Source organism: Corvus kubaryi, unplaced genomic scaffold, assembly GCF_017639235.1.
Source record: "Corvus kubaryi isolate FWS band 111438036 unplaced genomic scaffold, C.kubaryi_AGA036_p1.0 split3-37296, whole genome shotgun sequence".
NCBI lineage: Eukaryota > Metazoa > Chordata > Aves > Passeriformes > Corvidae > Corvus > Corvus kubaryi.
The window spans coordinates 69,326-88,985 of NW_024582086.1; the positions used below are offsets into that span (position 1 = coordinate 69,326).

The 19,660-nt window shown below is 42.0% G+C and overlaps 1 protein-coding gene across 2 annotated transcripts in view; it reads right to left on the reverse strand.

Moving 5' to 3' along the window:
• TEK (TEK receptor tyrosine kinase) overlaps nt 1-19,660 on the reverse strand; it is a 54,944-nt gene that overhangs the window by 6,797 nt on the left and 28,487 nt on the right. The window contains exons 4-16 of one of the 2 annotated variants that reach the window (XM_042015296.1): nt 19,096-19,206; nt 15,352-15,504; nt 14,386-14,517; nt 13,077-13,217; nt 12,748-12,876; nt 11,628-11,782; nt 11,229-11,370; nt 6,458-6,619; nt 5,526-5,660; nt 4,451-4,744; nt 2,895-3,194; nt 2,233-2,390; nt 792-1,002 (exon numbers count right to left, since the gene is read on the reverse strand). In XM_042015296.1, the coding sequence (XP_041871230.1) occupies nt 792-1,002; nt 2,233-2,390; nt 2,895-3,194; nt 4,451-4,744; nt 5,526-5,660; nt 6,458-6,619; nt 11,229-11,370; nt 11,628-11,782; nt 12,748-12,876; nt 13,077-13,217; nt 14,386-14,517; nt 15,352-15,504; nt 19,096-19,206 (2,223 nt within the window). The remainder of the gene's footprint in view (nt 1-791; nt 1,003-2,232; nt 2,391-2,894; nt 3,195-4,450; nt 4,745-5,525; nt 5,661-6,457; nt 6,620-11,228; nt 11,371-11,627; nt 11,783-12,747; nt 12,877-13,076; nt 13,218-14,385; nt 14,518-15,351; nt 15,505-19,095; nt 19,207-19,660) is intronic. The other variant, XM_042015297.1, reaches the window with a different exon arrangement.

The window sequence follows — 19,660 nt, forward strand, 5'->3', positions numbered from 1 at the left end:
TACAGAAAAAGGTAGGATTTTTCAATAAGAGGGAAAAAAAGAGAGAAACAAATGTCTGCAGAAGCTATCTTCAGAGAAAGGAAGCATCTTAACACACCCTGTCACTCTCCTTCTTACTTGAGAGTGTAAAATGTTGTAGCAGATCTTATGAGAAGAAGCTGCTTAAAAATCCTTCCCTATGTTTGCTGTTGATTATTTCTGCCTGTATGCAGACCTTGGCTATTTTTAAATTAATCATCCCACTTAAAAGTGTTTTTCAATTTGCCTAAATAATGATCTAGTGAATTACAATAAAACATGTACATTCTTGCAGTATTGTACATATTGTAGCTCTCTCTGGAAGGTATCTATCATGCCCAATGAATAAAAAGAAGATTAATGATCCCCATGGTATGTGTATATACAGATGCATGGATGCAGTTGTCTCTGAATGGCTGAAGTAAACAAGATGAACAAATGCTATGCACCAAGACTAGTTCTCTACTCCTCTTTATTCAATGCATCTTGCTTTACAGATGAACTCACATGAAGCTCATACTGATCTATGAATTGAAAAATACATGATACTTAATGATATCAACTACTGAGGAGAAATAGAAACTAACTTTGCCCAGCAGAAGTACAGTCGTTGACAAATCTTGGCCTAGTGACACCTGATACAATTTAACTAGTAATTTTGAATATTTATTGTAGCTTTAGAAGAGGGTTACTAAGCATTTTGTACAACAGAGAAACACTAGAATACACAATCAAGAAAATTCTTTAGTCACAGAATCCCTGGTCTTTACTACCTTTCATCCTTTTTATTGCAGCATCCATGCGTAAGCCATCTTTCTTAATGCGTGCTTTCAGGACTTGCCCAAAGTTACCTTCCCCAATCACATCTTGAAATTTTATGTCATTCCACTCAAGAACTGGATAAATAGTAGGATCTGGACTGGTTTTTGCTTTCCTGCTCAGAGTGAGAGTACCGGAATTAAACTGCAGAGCTGGCTCTTCCCTCTGCAACAGAGTTAAGAAAATGACATTAACTGTGATTTCTACTTCACTGAGCAATGCTCTGATTACATTTCCCAAATACCTGTGCTCACTCATCTACACACACACACACAGAGAACCCAATCCATCTCTTACATACACAAGAGTACTCTAGACAGTTACACTACTTCAGACACTAATTCCAACAAGGAGTTCTGCCCAGATCCACAAAATTAATCAGGCTTCTAATTTGTGTGTAAGTACCTTTTAGATCTGGGCCTCCTGAACAGTCTTATAATCCTTTTGAAGATAAAGGACATGGGCAAAAAATAATGTGATAAAACTGATCTCAAGAGCAGTTTTAAGTCTCAGGTTTGAGATTTATCTCATATTAGGCTTAATTAAATCTTGTGTTTGTGAGGTGAGGCAAGAAGAAGCAAGGAAATAAAAAGAGAACGGAAATTATCTTCCTCCATACCTAAGGAGACATTTCTTCAGTTACACATTCTCATGAAATACTGCTATGGGAAAAGTTTTAGGACTAGGAGACAAAGCTATTCTGTGTGCCCTGCAGACTGATCATATCATTGGGTGAGCCCCTTGCCCCTGTTTATGAAACAACCTATTCAGATACATATGAAGGAACTCTTTGGGCCAGCTTCATTCTGCTCTATGGGTTCCCCTCTGAAGGCAGAGAAAAGCACCAGAAAGCAGAGTGACTAAGAGACTGCAGCAGGATACAAATATATACATGTGTATAGAGAGATACCTCCATGTAATGTTAAAACCTTCAGCAATTTCCTCACAGCCAAAACTATAATGTTGCCATTGATAGGTCCCTGATGTGCTGTCCCCAGGTTGAAAATGGATGAACATGTATTAGCTGTTGTTGATGCTCACAAGCAACATTAAATATTTGGTAGTTTTCAAAATCAGGCACGGCTTCATAGAGGCAGAACAGGCTCCTCTATTCTGTCTGGCTTGGTACTTGTCATACACAAGAGTGACAAGGCAGAAGAAGGAGCATAGCAAATGGTTTGCAACTTTTTTCAAGTCAAGCTTTCTACCTCCTAGCCTGTAACTGTGATTGCTTTAGCTTTCAGGTCACTAGTAGAGAAGCTTTACAACAGTGCTAACTGCACATAAAGAGAAGACAGTGTTTAGGAAAGCCAGGAAAAAGAAATTGGAAGAAAAACCAGGAAAAGATGAGCTAAAGTTAACAACCAAACTGACACAAGAAAGCTGGTAACCCACCACCACATTTTGGAAAGCCTGAGCCATTCGACGCTGGAAGTTGGCTCGCTTTAACTGCAGCATGATGAGAAAGGCTAGGAGAATTGTTACACAGGTCATCCCTGCAGAGCCAAGGATAGCAATAAGCAGCATTTTGCCTCCTTTTGATTCATATGGAGCTGTTGAGGAAGGACATAAGAATTCATCATTATTTTCAGCATATTCTGAGTTTAGCAATACATTAGCAATGTGTAACTGAATACTCTGGTCTTGTAAACTGTTTAAAGATGTGAGGATACATCCCTTTGTTTTCCAAAAATGTCAGAAACATTGGATGCTCTGAATTTCAGATGTATGAGCACCTGCATATTCTGTTGAATTCAGTCAGAGCAGAGATGAGGTCACATTCTGTTAGTGATCTAATAGTCTTGCTATATGCAGCTCCTTTAATTTTTGAGTCTCTGGTCCCTGTCTGGTGGATATGCACAAATGGTGCATGTTGTCACTTCATCAATACCATGCAGTGAACTAAGAATTAAATATTGGTGGTGGTGTGTTTTGTGTTAAAATTAAGAGCAAAAGAAAACTCAGATTCAAAAATTAGTATTATGACTGTGTCTTAGCTAACTAGTTTATACAGCCTGTCCTGGTTTGTGCAAATCCAGTATGGTGGATTAACTAACCTTTAGTTTCTGGAAGAGTCTTCAGTTCAAATGATGTGTTCGGGTTGCTCAAGCCAATGTTGTTCTGAGCATTAATCTGAACCTGGTACACAGTATCTGGCTCAAGGCCCTTGAGGTGATATTGAGTAATGCTGGTGTTCTTTATGATAATATCGATGTGGTTGTACTCAGCCTTGCCATAAATTTTGTAGCTGATGATGATGGAGGAGATGGAATGACCCTCAGCAGCTGTCCAAGAGATGACTGAGGATGTGTCTGTGGTATTAGAAAACCTGATGTTGTTTGGTGCAGGAGGGATTCCTGAGAACAAACACAAACACACAGGGCATTGGAGTGTACATCCACCTCTTTCTCCTCTCCACAGAGAACAAAACATTTTCCTCAGTCCTTTTGCTGTGCGAAACAGAATATGTGGATGAGCTATGGTTACTGAATGCAATAATTTTATGATCTTGATGTGCAGTATAATCCTTGTAGCAGCATTCCATACTTGCAGGAGCAGTTGGAGTGGCATGCAGTATACTGTCTTTGGATGAAGATACACATTCTCTGATCTGTAGGCAAGCACACCATATTTGCTTTCAGATTAATATTAATTTCCTTCTATACTGAATCATCATTCCCTTTTAATTCCCATATCCCACACTTTCACTGCTTCAGGGAGCAATTACCTGTCAGGCTGTTAGAGAGAAAGGAAATTGATACCAACATTTCCAAAAATCTAATCAGAAAACCACCAGAAGGGGGGAGTGCTACACTTGTGGACACAGCCATGAATACTAAGCTAAGTACCTTCTCCTGGAAAAGAGGACCCTTATGTGTTTCTCAGTGCAGTTTGGTGTCAGAGCTCAGGAAAGTGGAGAGTCCCATGACAGCCCTTAATACTTCCACTAATACGTATAGGATTTCAGTGAGGGCCTCCTTACACGACCTATAAGGAGGAAGAAGCCCATCTTTCCAGTGTGTGGTAAGGGCAGTGTCACCCATCAGCCATTCAGATGGACAGCTGTTCAGATGGTAGTTCATTCAGATAGGGCATTTGTTGTGATGTTATGAAAGCACACTGCTCACACTCAGGGAATTCAAGGGCGGTCTTCAGTGTAGCACACTTAACTACTCTTTGCTCACGGGGGTTTTACCTTGCATTGTATCTTCTCTTCTTTAAGTGCTGACAATTTCTGTATTATCATAGCCAAACTGAGTAACAAAAGAGCTTGGAGTAGTGAACTCTGATGGCTCATCATTCTGAGAAGGAAAAAAATGCTACTTGTGTCAGAAGCACGAGTTGCACTGAAAAGAAGATGTAGATTCTCAAGCTTGTTTTTCTCCATTTAAAAAAAACCCAACACATTAATAGTTCCTGACAATTTCCAGTAGAAGAATTCCTTTGGAAGCTGAGCTTTCCAAATAATAGCAATAACAACCACAAGTGATCATCAGGAACTAAATGTTACCAAAATAAAGGATTACATTTAATGTAGTCATCAAGTGACAATTAGTCTGATCACTGGGGGTAACACGAAGAATTAAACAGAAGGATGTGAATCAGCACTTACTGTCACTGAAAGTCCATGCATACAGATAGTTGCTCCATTCTCCTTGGGACCTGGTGTTCACCCGTACCCTGCACATGTACTGCTGTCTAGGCTCAAGATCTTTAATGATCAAGGTGGACATATTTCCTGGCACTTGAGTAATAACACTGCTCTCGTCACCGTTGTCATTCACGCTCTTCCTTTCCACTTCAACACGAATATCATCCTCTGTCCTCAGTGTTAAAGGATGCCATGACAAATTCAGTGATGTCATACTTTTTGGAAAGAGAGTGATACCTTCTGGTGGAGGAAGACCTTGGAAAAGCCACAGTGAAACAGGGAACAACATTTCATGTCTGGTATCTAAGCTAAAACAGGGTACCTGTTATTCCCAACCACTTGCCCCAGCTTGGGGTGACATAGGGTAATTCTCTCAGCCATCCCACATAATTTGGCAGAAGTTACATCTAAGAGGCGGTGATAGTCCCACAGTATCTTATCAACAGCTGATGTGGCAACAAAAGGGTGTCTTCAATGAGCTGGTGTTGCAGTTGCACTTCTTAGATGTGAGAAGCCAACTGGTGTTGTCTTGTTAGATAGGTCCTGGTGCAATCCTCATTTATTCTGTATGTCTGTATTCAGTTTGGGATCTATCCTCAGTGGACTAAAAACTTTCCTGCTTGTTAAAACATCTTCATTTTTAAAGTAAATTGATCTAACAGTAAAAGGAAGGACTGCAAAAAAGTGATTTTTATCTCCAAATCTGCTGCATAGCTAGCCAAAATATATAAATTTTTCTTACCCAGATCCCTCATCTCTAAATCAGGGAAAAGAATAGATCTGCCTTTTTCTGCTTCTCTTCACCTCTGTTTTATGATTTGGTTTTTTCCTTTCCTTTCCTTTCTTTTCCTTTACTTCCTTTTTTTTTTTTTTTTTTAATATCCCTTTGTCTGAGATTCTTCTGAAAGAGTCTACAAAGTTTTCAAGTGCAGCCTTCTTTGCTCAATTGAAAGTGTTCTGACAGAGATCAGGGAACAGACCACAGAGAAAAACAGCTGAAACACCCCATTTGTGAAAAGTCATGGTGGTGACTTACCAAGCGCAGCTGTTGTGAAGCTGGCCTGTGGTCCAGGATGGCCTTCCCCACCTTCCCCTTGCCGAGTCAGCTGAACACAGAACTGATACTCCGTTTTGGGTTCCAGATTGTCCAGTCTTTTAGTTGTGTCTTTTACTGACAACAAAAGTCAAAAGAAAGTAAAACCATGGCCCATGTTGAAATATGTTATGGAAGAAAATGTTTGGAAAATACAAGGTAATATATTCAGGCTCCTTTTTTTGTTGTTGTTCTTGATTCACTAGGATAAACTAATTAGATGTATAAAAAAATTATTTTTGAGTTCCAACCCAGCCCAAAGGTTGCTTCATCTGCCCTTCTTTCAAGACAGAACTATATTGGTTACTTAGTGTTCTTTCTGTACACAGATTTTGGATTATACTGATTTAGTAACAGCTGTTGTTAAAGTTCCTGTTATGTTTCCTATAGTATTTTAGGCCATGCATAAAATTTGAAAGCACAGCTGGAGGAGGTCATCTACCTCATAAGCAGGTTTCATTTTGCCCATACTATTACTGATAAATATTTTGGTAAGTTACTTCGTTCACCAGGGGCACAATGAACACAACACAAGATGTTAGATGACCCAGCATGTCTCCGTACTGCCCACTGCTTTTGAAAACCTGTTTACATGGGAGTTTAAAACAGCTGGGCCCAATACTGAGTACACTTAGTCCTAAGGAAGACGGGGAAAACCTTTTGTTCCTAAACTGAATATACACTTTTGACTGCTGTTGGTGTAATACATCCATATGAGCATTATGTGTAGTGATAAACAGTCACACATCCAGTCACAAAAGGTTTAACTTCTATGCATTGTAAAGTCTTTTGAGGCTAATCAAGAACAGAAACACATGATGTTTCAGTTGGTGGGTGAAATTTGTCTTTAAGGGAATTAAAGAATGTCCTCTTACCTTCCACAGACATCCAGGACTGATAACGTTTTGCTGGCTTGTACAGAAGTTTTGTAGACACAACAGGTCCATCTCCATTGTGTAATTCAGCATTGATATCAATTATGAGAAAATTATGTCCTCTGTCTGTCAGCCTCGGGGCAAACTGTGGCACAGGAGGAACTGAACAAGAATGCAAGTATTAACCTTTTATATAACCTTTTAGCTTCGTGTATCAGTAAGACTCTGGTTATTCCTAGATCTGTAGGAAAATGGAAGATGCTCTTCAAAACTCTCACAAAATAGATAGGTCTTTACACACTAAAGCTGACAGTTAAGATATTAAAAAAAATTTTGGGTGTTCTTCTAAACCTTATTGTCACACTTATTCTTTCAATATACATAATTAGTATGGTACTTAAAATGGGTTTTTGTTCATATTCCAACTGTAAATATTTATTCAGGAATGTCCTGGGGTGATGTTATGAAGCCGCTTTATTCCTTACCCATCCGCTCCATGCCCAAGGCGCTCTTTCTTTGAGCTGGACCCGGGGCCGGGGCCACAGGACCGAGTGCGGGGCAGGTGAACGGCCGGGCCCAGCAGCTCGGGGGCTCTGGGGGCTCGGGAGGGAGTGCACCGGGAGCGCTGTGCTGCTCTTTGGGTTTCCTTTGTGTTCCAGCTAGTGGGAAAAAGGTTCTGCTGGGCTTTTTTTCTTGTTCTTTTTCCCTTCCCTTGCCTCACTGTCTCCCTTCCCTCCTCGCCAGTCCGGGGAGCCTGCAGATGGCCCCGGCAGGCCCGCAGGGTGGCCCCAGCCAGTCCGAGCCCGTGTGTCTGTTCCCTCTCCGGGAATTTGTTGTATTTTGAGGTTTGATTTTTTTCCTGTTCTACCCTGTTTTGTTTGGTGTTAATAAACTGTTTGGTTTTCCCACTTTCACCTGCTGTGACCAACTTGTTTTATTGGTAGAGGAAAAGGGGAGGCCCTTTTCCCTTTGGAGGAGACACTCACTCTGGAGTGTTTCCTCCTGAAGTTTTGTATCCAAAACTGAGACATAAATTTGGTGCCCAACTTAAGGGGCATGTGAACGTGGAAAAAAACCCCAACATTCTGGTTTGAAGCATTTTGTACTGAAGTACAGCAGTAAGACCATGCTGTTCGATTTAATAATTTTTCTGTGGAACCTAACCATAAGTTCATGTCCACAGCTATGAGCAATCGGGTTCCTGGATCACACTTTTTATAAGTCAGGAATAAGAATCAGGACTGCCATTTTAATATGCCTGGTGTTAGTGATTTCTCGAAGTTTTACAAAAGTAATGGAAACCATTGAAAATGTGTATGTTACGTTGTTTTTCCATCCTGGCCTTGGTAGTTTTCTTTTGGAATGTATTAGTAATTACACCCAGTTTGTTAGGGGAAAAGCAGGGGATGATAATTCCCAGCCCTTCATCTCCCCCTTCAGATCTGGCACGTCACCTTTTGAAGTGTCCAGTTTCCCCTGGATGTCAAAGATACCACCTTCTTGCTATGTTATTTAGCAGGGTTCCTCTATGTGGTCTCTAGCTTATCTAAAATAAGGGCTGAGATTTCCAGAGGGGTTGCCCAGACACCTGCCCCAGTTGTGGAAAATCCTAAGTGCTGTGGCGTATGGGAGGACATAGGCCAGACCCTGAAGCAGTTTTCTGACCCAGTAGCCTGGAACTTCCCCCCTGAACAAATTCAGAATCCAGCTGAGATGGGGAAGTATCTGAAGGAAAGCTGCAATAACAACACTGATGGAAAGGAAAAGCTCATTGCCATGTGCTGGGTCCCAGCTAACGCTTACTGCACACTGCTGGATACTGTAGGGCAAAAGATGCAGCCAGAGGAGCAGGAGAATAAGCCAGCAGACACCCCAATCACTCTGGCTGCAGCTAAAGCAGATGGGGAGCCTAAACCAATAACAATTGCCCCTGTCCAGAGAAAGAAACACAAAGCCAAATCCGTTCGCCCAGTGGATAATGAAGGGCAGCCAGGACCTTCACAGCCAGCAGAGGAATTGGAACCTGAAATCATCACAGAGTCCCTGTCCATAGAGAGCCTTCGTACCCTGAGGAAGGATTACACCCGACGGCCTGATGAAACTATATTAAGTTGGATGGTCCGAATCTGGGACGCTGCAGGTGATGGTACAATTCTGGATGGCACCGAAGCGAGGCATTTGGGATCCCTGTCACATGATTTAAGTATCGACCAAGGGATGACAAGGGGCCCTGAAGCTCTCAGTCTCTGGACACGGCTCTTAAAAAGTGTGAAGGAAAGATACCTGTGCCAGGAAGATCTCCAGCTGCAGCTAAACCCCTGGAAGACATGGAACAAGGGATTCAATGCCTGAGAGAACTGGCAGTGATAGAGATCGTGTTCTCAGATGACCAAGCAATTAGGAGCCCTGACATGGTAAAATGCACAGTGGTGATGTGGCTGAAACTTGCACAACACACGCCACCAGAATATGCCCCTGCTTTAGCAGTGATGACATGGAATGATGGGGATGAGACAGTGAGTTCTATGGTGAGGAGGCTCCGGGCGTATGCAGACACTGTGCGTGGCCCAACACAAGCAAGAATCACAGCTGTGGAAAAGAGTCTGTCAGAGACCATACAGAAGATGGAAGATAGGATGGACAAGACTCATCAGAAACTTGGGAAGGAGCTGAAAGAGGGCCTGCACCAAATTGCATCAGTGCAGACCAGAGGCCCTGTTACCAGAAGCAGATGTCCCATGGCTAGGGAGAGAGGGTACACCCCAAGAGTTGTGGCTCTTCCTGTTTGGCAGTGGGGAAGACATGAGGAGGTGGGATGGAAAACCAACTTCTGTCCTGGCATCACGGGTGCGTGAATTGAAGGATGGTAATGCTGAGAGAGGGAGTTCCACCAGAAGGGAAATAGCTAGAGTTTGGAATGATAACCAGGACTAGAGGGGCCCCGCCTCTAGCCAGGTAGAGGCCAGGGAAAATCACGTCTTTTGGACAGTGTGGGTTCGATGGCCTGGCACATCAGAACCACAGAGATATGAAGCCTTGGTTGACACGGGCGCGCAGTGCACCTTGATTCCATTGAGACACATGGGGACAGAACCAGTTTCTACTTCTGGAGTAACAGGTGGATCGCAGCAGTTGACACTGCTCGAAGCCGACATGAGCCTAACTGGACAAGAGTGGAAGAAACACTCAGGGGCCCCATGCATTCTGGGCATAGACTTCCTCTGGAGGAAGGAAAGACCTGAAGGGACTCAGGTGGGCCTTTGGAATAGCTGCTGTGGAGGCAGAGGGCATTCAGCAATTGAACACCTTGCCTGGGCTGATGGAGAATCCTTCTGCAGTCACTCCTGAAGGTAGAAGAGCAGCGAGTGCCAATTGCCACCTCGACAGTGCACCGCTGGCAGTACCAGACAAATCGAGATGCTGTGATTCTCATCCACAAGATGATTTGTGAGCTGGAGAGCCAAGGGGTGGTCAGCAAGGCCCACTCACCCTTCAACAGCCCCATCTGGCCTGTGCACAAGTCAGAAGGGGAACAGAGATTGACTGTGGACTATTGTGGCTTGAATGAAGTGACTCCACCGCAGAGTGCTGCAGTGCCAGACATGTTGGGGCTCCAATATGAGCTGGAGTCCAAAGCAGCGAAGTGGTACGCCACTATTGACATTGCTAATGCATTTTTCTCCATTCCTCTGGCAGCAGAGTGCAGGCCTCAGTTTGCCTTCACCTGGAAGGGCGTGCAGTACACCTGGAACCAACTGCCCCAGGGGTGGAAACACAGTCCCACCATCTGCCATGGACTGATCCAGACTGCACTGGAAAAGAGTGCGGCTCCAGAACATCTGCAATACATTGATGACATCATTGTGTGGGGGAACATGGCATCAGAGGTATTTGGGAAAGGAAAGAAGATCATCCACATTCTCCTGGAAGCTGGCTTTGCCATCAAAAAGAACAAAGTCAAGGGACCTGTCCGAGAGATCCAATTCGTAGCTGTACATATATGTATAAATGTTTATGTTTAAAGTTGAAATGTATTAATTTGGGCATTGAGCAGACAGTATGGAATAAGGGGTGGAATGTCCTGGGGTGATGTTATGAAGCCGCTTTATTCCTTACCCATCCGCTCAATGCCCAAGGCGTTGTTTCTTTGAGCTGGACCTGGGGCCGGGGCCACAGGACCGAGTGCGGGGCAGGTGAACGGCCGGGCCCAGCAGCTCGGGAGCTCTGGGGGCTCGGGAGGGAGTGCACTGGGAGCGCTGTGCTGCTCTTTGGGTTTCCTTTGTGTTCCAGCTAGTGGGAAAAAGGTTCTATTGGGCTTTTTTTCTTGTTCTTTTCCCTTTCCTTCCCCTTGCCTCACTGTCTCCCTTCCCTCCTCGCCGGTCCGGGGAGCCTGCAGGTGGCCCCGGCAGGCCCGCAGGGTGGCCCCAGCCAGTCCGAGCCCGCATGTCTGTTCCCTCTCCGGGAATTTGTTGTATTTTGAGTTTTTTTGGTTTTTTCTGTTCTACCCTGTTTTGTTTGTGTGTTAATAAACTGTTTTCTCCATTTTAGTTTGCCGTGACCCACTTGTCTTATTGGTGGAGGAAAAGGGGCAGCCCTTTTCCCTTTGGAGGAGACACTCACTCTGGAGTGTTTCCTCCTGAAGTTCTGTCTCCAAAACTGAGACAAGGCATTTTTCGGCAGTGCAGAGAACAGAAAGCTCAGCCATGCTAGAGTATAAAGTTGTGCTTAAAATTAGAGAGACAAAGGCACTTGAAGAAATTCTTGCTTTTACCTTTGACTGTAACTTGAAATGGTTTCTCTGCCATTCCTGCTACTGTCTGTACACTGCAAACCCAAGTTCCTGTATCACCGGGCAGGATTCGATTAATTCTAAACATGGCTTCAGAACGATTACTGGTAGAAATTTCATCAGGCTGAAATGACAAAAGATGTACAGGACCTGAAAAATTTGGGCATTTTGGAGTATTCCGATGATACTTTGAGTTTAGCAATATCTATAAAAAGCATCTATAATGGTCAACACCATATTTTCATATATGCTGAGAACTTCATGGGGTATCCCAGAATACCAAAATTTCATATTATGCTTGAAAACCATAGTATGCATTCACTTCAGGTAAAGTCAATAAAAACATTGGAAACAGAAGAAAGCAATTGATCAGGAGCCTACCCTTAGGACAGTTCCATCTTGTTTCAAGAGTTTGAATTCTTCAGATTTAGGAAGTGGCATCCCAGTTGCTATACAAAATGGCTTGAACTCGACGCCAGAATTGAGTTCCACAGGATCTAGTAAATTTACTATCTGAGGCGAAAAATCTGCTGAACCTACAGAAGATATATAGTACTACATCACCCTTCAAACAGACATTTAAAAAGATGGGTTTAGGTGTGCAGGCAGTGTGGGTGTCTGGCTCTGCCTTCCCTCACGTGGGCATATGCAAGAATCATGCTTAGCAAAGTCAACATTTTTTACATCATTTTATATATAATGTGAGAAGGAATGAGCCCTGTGTTCACTCTTCTTTCTTTTTGTGAATCTTCTCCTCTCTTCCTTGCTGACATTTTAAGTACAAACAGTCTAGCCATGGCAAAATCATGCACACATTTTGTTCTGACCTACAGTACGTACTTGCTCTCTATTTAATCTGTTTGTAAGACCAGTCAGATCACAACAATATAGTTTGGCTGGTTGGATCACAGTCTTACTTCTCTATTTGTTTTTGTTCTTGTAAAGTTTTACAAATCATCAGTGGATTTATCACTTTATTTATTCAGCTAAAATAATAAATGCTGAGTGCATCTTACGGATCACCTTGCCTGAATCCAATGAGACAAGGTATGTTCAGCTTTGCAAACTTTACTTTCTCTCAGAGAGACAGAGCAGTTTCAAACTCTGGTGTTGTATTAGTGTCTCAGTCATCACTTTCAGGTCATGAAACTCATGGTATAGGAATGTACGCAGACAAATAAGAGGGAGGTAATGGTAAAATACCATGAGATTATATAAAAGGCTGGATGTGCAACTTTTGTCAGGGATTGATGTTAAGATCAGTCAAGCCCGATGGAGTAAAGCTTGAAAATCTACCTCTAATGAAAGCAAAATCAGATTAAATGCAACATATAGGTCAGAGGCTTAAAAATACTGTATTGCAATAAGGCTGTACAGAAGTGTCTGGGCCCCTGGAAAGTAGTGGGCAGAGCAAGAATACCAGCCTGGAGCAGTAATGCTGTACCAGCATTAATATCTGTTTCAGTTACACTGGAAACAACCATTTACTACTTTTCTTTACCTTTTTTTTCACATTGCAGACCATGCCATCCAAAGGAGCAGATGCAGCCCTTAAATCTGTCACATGTTCCTCGATTGTGACAATTACATTTGAGTTTGCAATCTGACCCATAAAACCCAGGTTTGCATTCTGCAAGTACAGATGTTGCAGTTAGTGCAAAGGTACTATAAAATATGTTCCATTATTTTTCAATCTCATTACTGAAAAAATCATTTTAGATGACTGTAAAAAATACCATCTATTATTCTCCTCTTTTGGTTTCCTTCTGCATTTCCTGTGTGCAGAACATTAAGGACCCCCTCCATTCTTTTTTTTTTTTTTAACTATACCTTTATCACATTCCAGTCCCATCCATCCTGTAGCACAAGAACAACCATATGGATCTGGTAGACAGAACATATAGTTTCTGCAGCCGTAATTTTCTTTACAGGTCTCTTCACATGTTTTGCCAAATGTGTTGGCTCCACAAGCTGTTGAAGGGAGAGAGGGAAAGAATAACCCAATAGCATTGTCTGCAAAAGAGCTAGTGCTTCTAATGATACAGCCTTAGACAAGAGAAAACATGAATTTAAAGTAAAAATAACACTTTGATCATTCAAATACTAGATACATTAACAACCATAGCAACTTAAGCCACAGCTGTTCTGATAGTCAAGTACAGGCAGCAGAAACAAAAAATTTTCTCACTGTGCAGATCTGTCAGCCAAGCACCCTTGCTTTAGATCTGTGGGGACAGAGATTCAGCAATAAATTCTCTTTATAAGCCTTTTTAATATAAAATGGACAAGCAGCGCCATGAAAACCAAATATTCTTCTTAGCAGTGAATGCATGCGAAACTGCTGATGACAAGGTTTCTGCTTTTATGATAAGATCAGTGCTATGCTAGAGTGGTTTGGGTGTCAACTATTCCAACAGCTTAGCTCTAGTATTTTCGCTACAATTAAATAAAGTAAAAGGATACATATTTAGCAATGAACCCAAAAGTTGCTTGGAGAAGTCAAAGCAATGTGATGCCAGCTCTAACTTTTCCAGAATCCAAGCTAATTGCCACAGATGCAGATTTGCACAAACAGACATACACTGTTGATGTCCCTACAGGGACAAAGCACCCTGTGAGCACATTAGCAGCTTCTTCAGAAGCAGCCAGGGAACCTGTGGCAATTTCCTAGTGCCAATGTATCCTTAAGATGTTCTGTACCACCACGCATTTAAGTTAGTCAGCAGCACTGAGTGTACTCATTTCAAGGGAATCATAGGACAGCACAGATTGAAAGTGACCTCAAAAGATCATCTGGTCCAGCTTTTTGTGAGAAAAGAAGCCTAGAAGATATTAGGTGGCATACTGTCCAAGTGCATATTGATCAAGAAGTGTTGGAAACATTCATCTTCCCTACCAACATAGTCTCTACTAGGAGAAGAAAGAAAGAGAGAAATTAAATCACAACTGCAAGAACAGCCAGAACAGAATTCAGGGTTCATCTCACCCAACTCTGTTCTGTCTCTACCACCAGCTGTAAATGCTGTAGCTTTCAAGAGTAAAACCGGGCTACTCCATATGATGCTTCCCTCAATAATATGCCAGTTTCTGTTACTGAGAACAAATTAATAAGGAATCACTGAAAATATTATTTACTTACCTTTCTCACATGTTTTTCCCATAAAACCTGGAGGACAGATGCATTCTCCAGTATCTTCATGACAAATGCCATTGTTCGTGCAGGAAGGGCAGTGGAAGCTACAGGAAGGGCCCCATTTCTCAGCTTCACATCCTTTTATGGAAAAATATAATGACATATTTGTTGTCTTCTTATTCAGTAACCCATCCAGTTGTAATATTCTTTTTAGGGCAAACAATAAAACACATAAAAGTACAATCTATATGGACCCCCATACTCCAGCCAACCGGACAACTGTAGTTAGTAAGGTAGCAGTAGCTTCAAAATCCATTCATTCACAAATTCTGGAAGCATCTTGTGGATATTCATGAGTGAAATGTGTGTTACCGTCATAAATATTTTCTCTACAGTGTGAGATATTTGAACAGCTATCTATTTTTTCACATGAATTTTATATTTCTACCCAAGTTAACAGAATATAATTTTCTTTGTATCTGATGGACACAGCAGCATGAGCAGCAAAGTTTGTAGAATACTTAATGGAAAATATCCTAACTCATTCTTTCATCCAGTAGGAAGTGAACCTTAAGAGCTAACTAAAGCCAAGGTAGTTTGTGAAGTTATAATAATGTATGCTAAAGAGGATGAACCTTAGGATGAATGAGGTTTGGATAGAACCCACCACAGGGAACAGGGAGACCCAGTGAAGAATTACCTTCTTCATTCATTCTTGGTGTTTGAAAAGCTGAGATACTGAGAAAAGAGCTAGCTGTCCTGGCAATAGCTAGGATGAGTTGAACTTAAATCTGATGGGTTTTTTTCTCTCTCAGCTGTTGACATCAATATCAGTTCATACCAAAGACTCTTGGGTAAAACTTTCTTGTGACATAATCTGATGGCAGCATATGTCAAGAAAGATTCTGGTTTCATTTCAGATTCATTTTGACTTTTAACATTTAATCATCACCACACACTAATGGAACTTACGTCTAACAATAAGCCTTGTGTAAGCAGAAGTAAAAAGGTTTCCTCCTATATATCTGGCAGAGTAAACCCCTGCATCCTGTGGTTGAACTTGAGGATAGGAAACTTCCAGTTCTCCTGGCACTTCATGCCTGGGCACAGAGTGGATGAAGGAACCTGAGGAAGGAGCACACAGATACCACAGACAGACGTCATTCACCCTCTAAATAAAGAAATTCGTTTGCATTGGTTACTGAATAAGTACAGGTGGGGCAAGCTAAACAGCAGAATCAATGTATTAATTATGAATTTTCTGACAACTCTTTAGCTATACTGGTTTTTCATAATTGCAGAGGTGCAAGTAGAGGAAAGATAGATCTTGAGGACATTTAGTAGATAAACAGAACAAACAACTTCACATTCAGCTTTGCTAAGAGCCTAGTGGTTAAAGGTGTTCATTTTGTTTCTTGGTCTTTTCTGAAATGAGGGATAACAATCCATAAGGATTCTAGGGTGACTGGAGTTGAAGAGCAAATGCCACCCAGGTCCAATTTAATCTGTCTAGCACAAAGATTTACTTAGGAGACCAAAGCAGGAAGAACTCAGCATAGCTTTATCTTTTCTTCCCAGACTTAACATATTTCTCTCTCTTCTAGGTTTTTTCACCAAAAAGCCTGTTAATTTTATTCTAGCTTTGCTGTACTTGGTCATACATGTTTGCTAAATAAGGCAAAAGTATTTTGTCTTCTTCCAGCCCTCTGGATCACCAAGTAACAACATCTGAACATTGGTTGCTGTCAAAGAGAAGCTGCATCCATTGAACTCCAGGACCCCTTGGAGTATTTCCACTCCAGTCTGTTAGAGGAAGGCTACTGCAGTCGGTCAATGCCAGGTTCAGCCAGCTCTCACTAAAATACTGCGCACATGCTCATCCACACTGTACAAACAAAGTCATCCGCCAACAAACCCACACAGCACAACTGTGACTTTATGAGTACTGCATGTCTGTATGGGACTCATTAAAATAGCTTGAGTTTGAAGGAACCTGAAAGATCATCTACTTTTGAACCCCCTGCCATGGGCAGGGACACCTTGCACTAGATCATGTTCCTCAGGGCCCCATCCCAACCTGGCCTTCAACACTTCCAGCGATGAAGCAACAAACACTTCTATGGGCAGCCTGTTCCAGTGACTTAGTACAGTCAGATACAAGAATTTCTTTCTTGTATCTGATCTAAACCAATCCTTTTTCAGATTAAAGCCATTCCCCATTGTCTTGTCACTGTCAAAAGTCCCTCTCTAGGTTTCCTTCAGCTCCCATCAGGTACTGGAAGGCTGCAGTAGAGGTCTCCCTGTGGACTTCTCTTCTCCAGGCTGCAAATCCCAACTTGCTCACACTAACAACCCAGACACCCTGATCCTGTTCTGACTTGCAAGCTAGAATGGCTGATTGACCATTACCAATGGTACTCTTGTGAATCAAATTGTCCTTACCTTCTACATTCCCTTACAGTTACACTGAAAATGCAACAACTTTTTTCACTTTTTAAAGATTATTTAGAAGGTAAACAGCATCAGGCAGGATGTCTGCTCTCTATGACCATACATACTACCAATTTGACTATAGCCAAATTTCAGACAGCCTAGAAATGTAAAACTTTGCTGAGGATCATAACCAAAACAGCAGAAAGACTGTGGGTCACTTCAGTCCATGACAGCACATGACAAACATTCTCCATGAAAACAGGGCCAAATTAAAAGAACAAATAATGAAAGGGAATTTTTTTGAAACTGTGGGGCATTTTCTTCATATCTTTTGAGTTACAAGCTGCATAACAAACTTGACAGCAAAGCTTTAAGAAAACCTTGTGCTTACAGTCTGCTAAGCAAGGCTCAATTCTTATGGCTTGTTTTCCAAGATGTTATGCCAATGTCTTAAAGCAACCCTGTTTAGCAGAACCATTTCATTGTCTAGACAGCCATTGTGAGGTTCTGTAAGGGGAAGTAGTACTTGAAACAACTGAAGTGAAAGACTGCAGCAGCTAAATATAGCAGGAGAAGCATTTTCTCTTCTTTTCCAGATACTGTATCAGGACTTCTCAGAAATGTTGTTTCAACATCAACCTCAGCTGAAAGACTTGACCTACTGTCCAGAGTCAATCTGAGATTTTTTTCTGAATTCCCAGATGGAACCCCAGCTAAGGGAGTACCATGACGTAAGCAGTCCTGCTCCAACATCTCATCTGGTTCTTTTCTGAGAAACTGCTGACAGGAGATCACAAAATTTTCCTAGGAACCCTGAAATGACAAGTGATGGCAAACTCGTCTGCTGTGCCCTGACATAGCTGAATCTCTGAAGAGCAAAGAAACAGGTATTTGTGTAAGTCTACTTTGCCTATTGCCTCTTTGAAAGACCCCTTTTATCTATTTTATTCTTCCAGCCAGTTGAAGTGCTCCAGGTAATCAGTAACTGTGGTTGAGACTGACTTGCTGTATGAATTGTTTTGCAGTGTGTTGACAGTTCCTTACCTCATGCTGCTCTATTTACTCTGTTTCCTGGTGGCTCACTGTAAGATGGGCTATCAAAGATGGAGCAGTACATTACGTGTGCTTCCCACAACCATAATTTCTTGTGGTTTAATGTGGCAATCTGTTTATCCGTTGCTTTTCTGATCCCATATTGTTCCCTCCCCCACTTTCCCTTGCCCCTAGCCCTGGCCATTCCCTCGGGTTCTCCCTATTGGTTCCTGTACCCCAACCCCTGAGAAAATCCCCCGCGCCAGGATCACGAGGTCTCTCTGCCTCTGGGAGTTGCCGGGACAAGATGTGACTATTAAAGGTCCTCTGAAACCCTCTTGGAGGGACCCTTCTTGCCTCCTTTGCCGTTACTGGGTTGTAGAGCTGATAGTTGGCCAGAGCAAAAGTGCAGGGCCATCCAAAAAGGACTACAGGAGGACAGAATGGCTGCCCTGCCCTAAGCAGCCCCGCTGAGCTCTCTGGGAAAGCTGCAGCTTGCTAAACTAAACCTAGCAGCTACAACAGTTTAACATTCTGACTACAAAGGCATTGTGAGTTTTAGTGACCTTTATTTTTGTATGTTTCTACAGGAGGTAGATAGCAACCTGCACATATTTCCAAGTGTCAAGCAGGAGAAACACACATCTGAACAGTGATTATATGGGATTTAGGTGCCATGCTAGATAGAAGGGTTGGTGTTATACAATTTACAACCTGACTAATTCTTGTAGTTGAATGAAATAAGGATTAGAATTTGTTTACATTTTTTTCTTTCCAATAGCAGAGTACTAGTGATGAATTTCTTAGCTTGGAGGGCATCATAGAAGGTAAGTGGCCTCAAAAAGCCTTTTGGAGAATGAAAGGCATGACTTGAAAAGCTGTAGAAATTCAGTGAAAGATATTCTAGCTGGCCCTTCACAGTGCCGCAGAAAGAAAAACAAACAAATAAACAAACAACCTAAAACCAACCAGGCAACTACATGAGGAGATGTAGACGGAAATCAAAAAGGAAAATAAAAAACAAAGCAAAGATATAAACAGAGGATTGGGAATTTTGGTGGAAGAGAAACAGGTCAGATCAACATATTGGTTATGGCAATTCACCCCTTTAGGAAACATGAAATATATGAGGAATGATGAGTGCTACAGCTGCACAGCATGGGTATCAGCAGCAGTAACTTTAAAACAGTTACTCGGCACTCAGTTAAAACAATGATAGCAGGAAGAGACAAGACAAAAACCATTGATTACCATTCTTGTAGATCACTGCATCTTCCTCTTTTGATGCCATTCTGATGAAGGAAATGTTCACATGCTCTCCCTTATTTGCTGTAACAGTTAGTGCCACTGGGTGGAACGAAGCTGAAAACAGAAGTATGTGATAAATAGCAGTTACAGTCTCTATCTGGTCTCTGGTCCTGACAGCTGAGAATGGTTTACATCATGACCCTCACTCAGATTTTGACACCTCAATTTCTTTAGAGCGTAAAATTGTTCTTTACCACCAGCAGCCTCAACCTATGTTTTGGGAAAGACAGAGGACTTGCCTATACCCTGAAACAACAGACTGCCACTAGAACCTGAGACATGAAAAGAATAATTGGCTTGTGGTTGAGTAACTGGAAACAGTTTCTAACTAGGAGCTCCAACTGGCTGTGAAATACTTTCCCAAGTTTCTTTATCCCTTGAGACATTTTTAAAGCAGACTGGATAAAGTACTCGAACTTTTATTGCAGGGAACAAGCTATCACTGGCAAACAAATACCTAGATGATTCAGTTCTTTTCTACTTAAGCTTCATGATGCAGAATCATTAA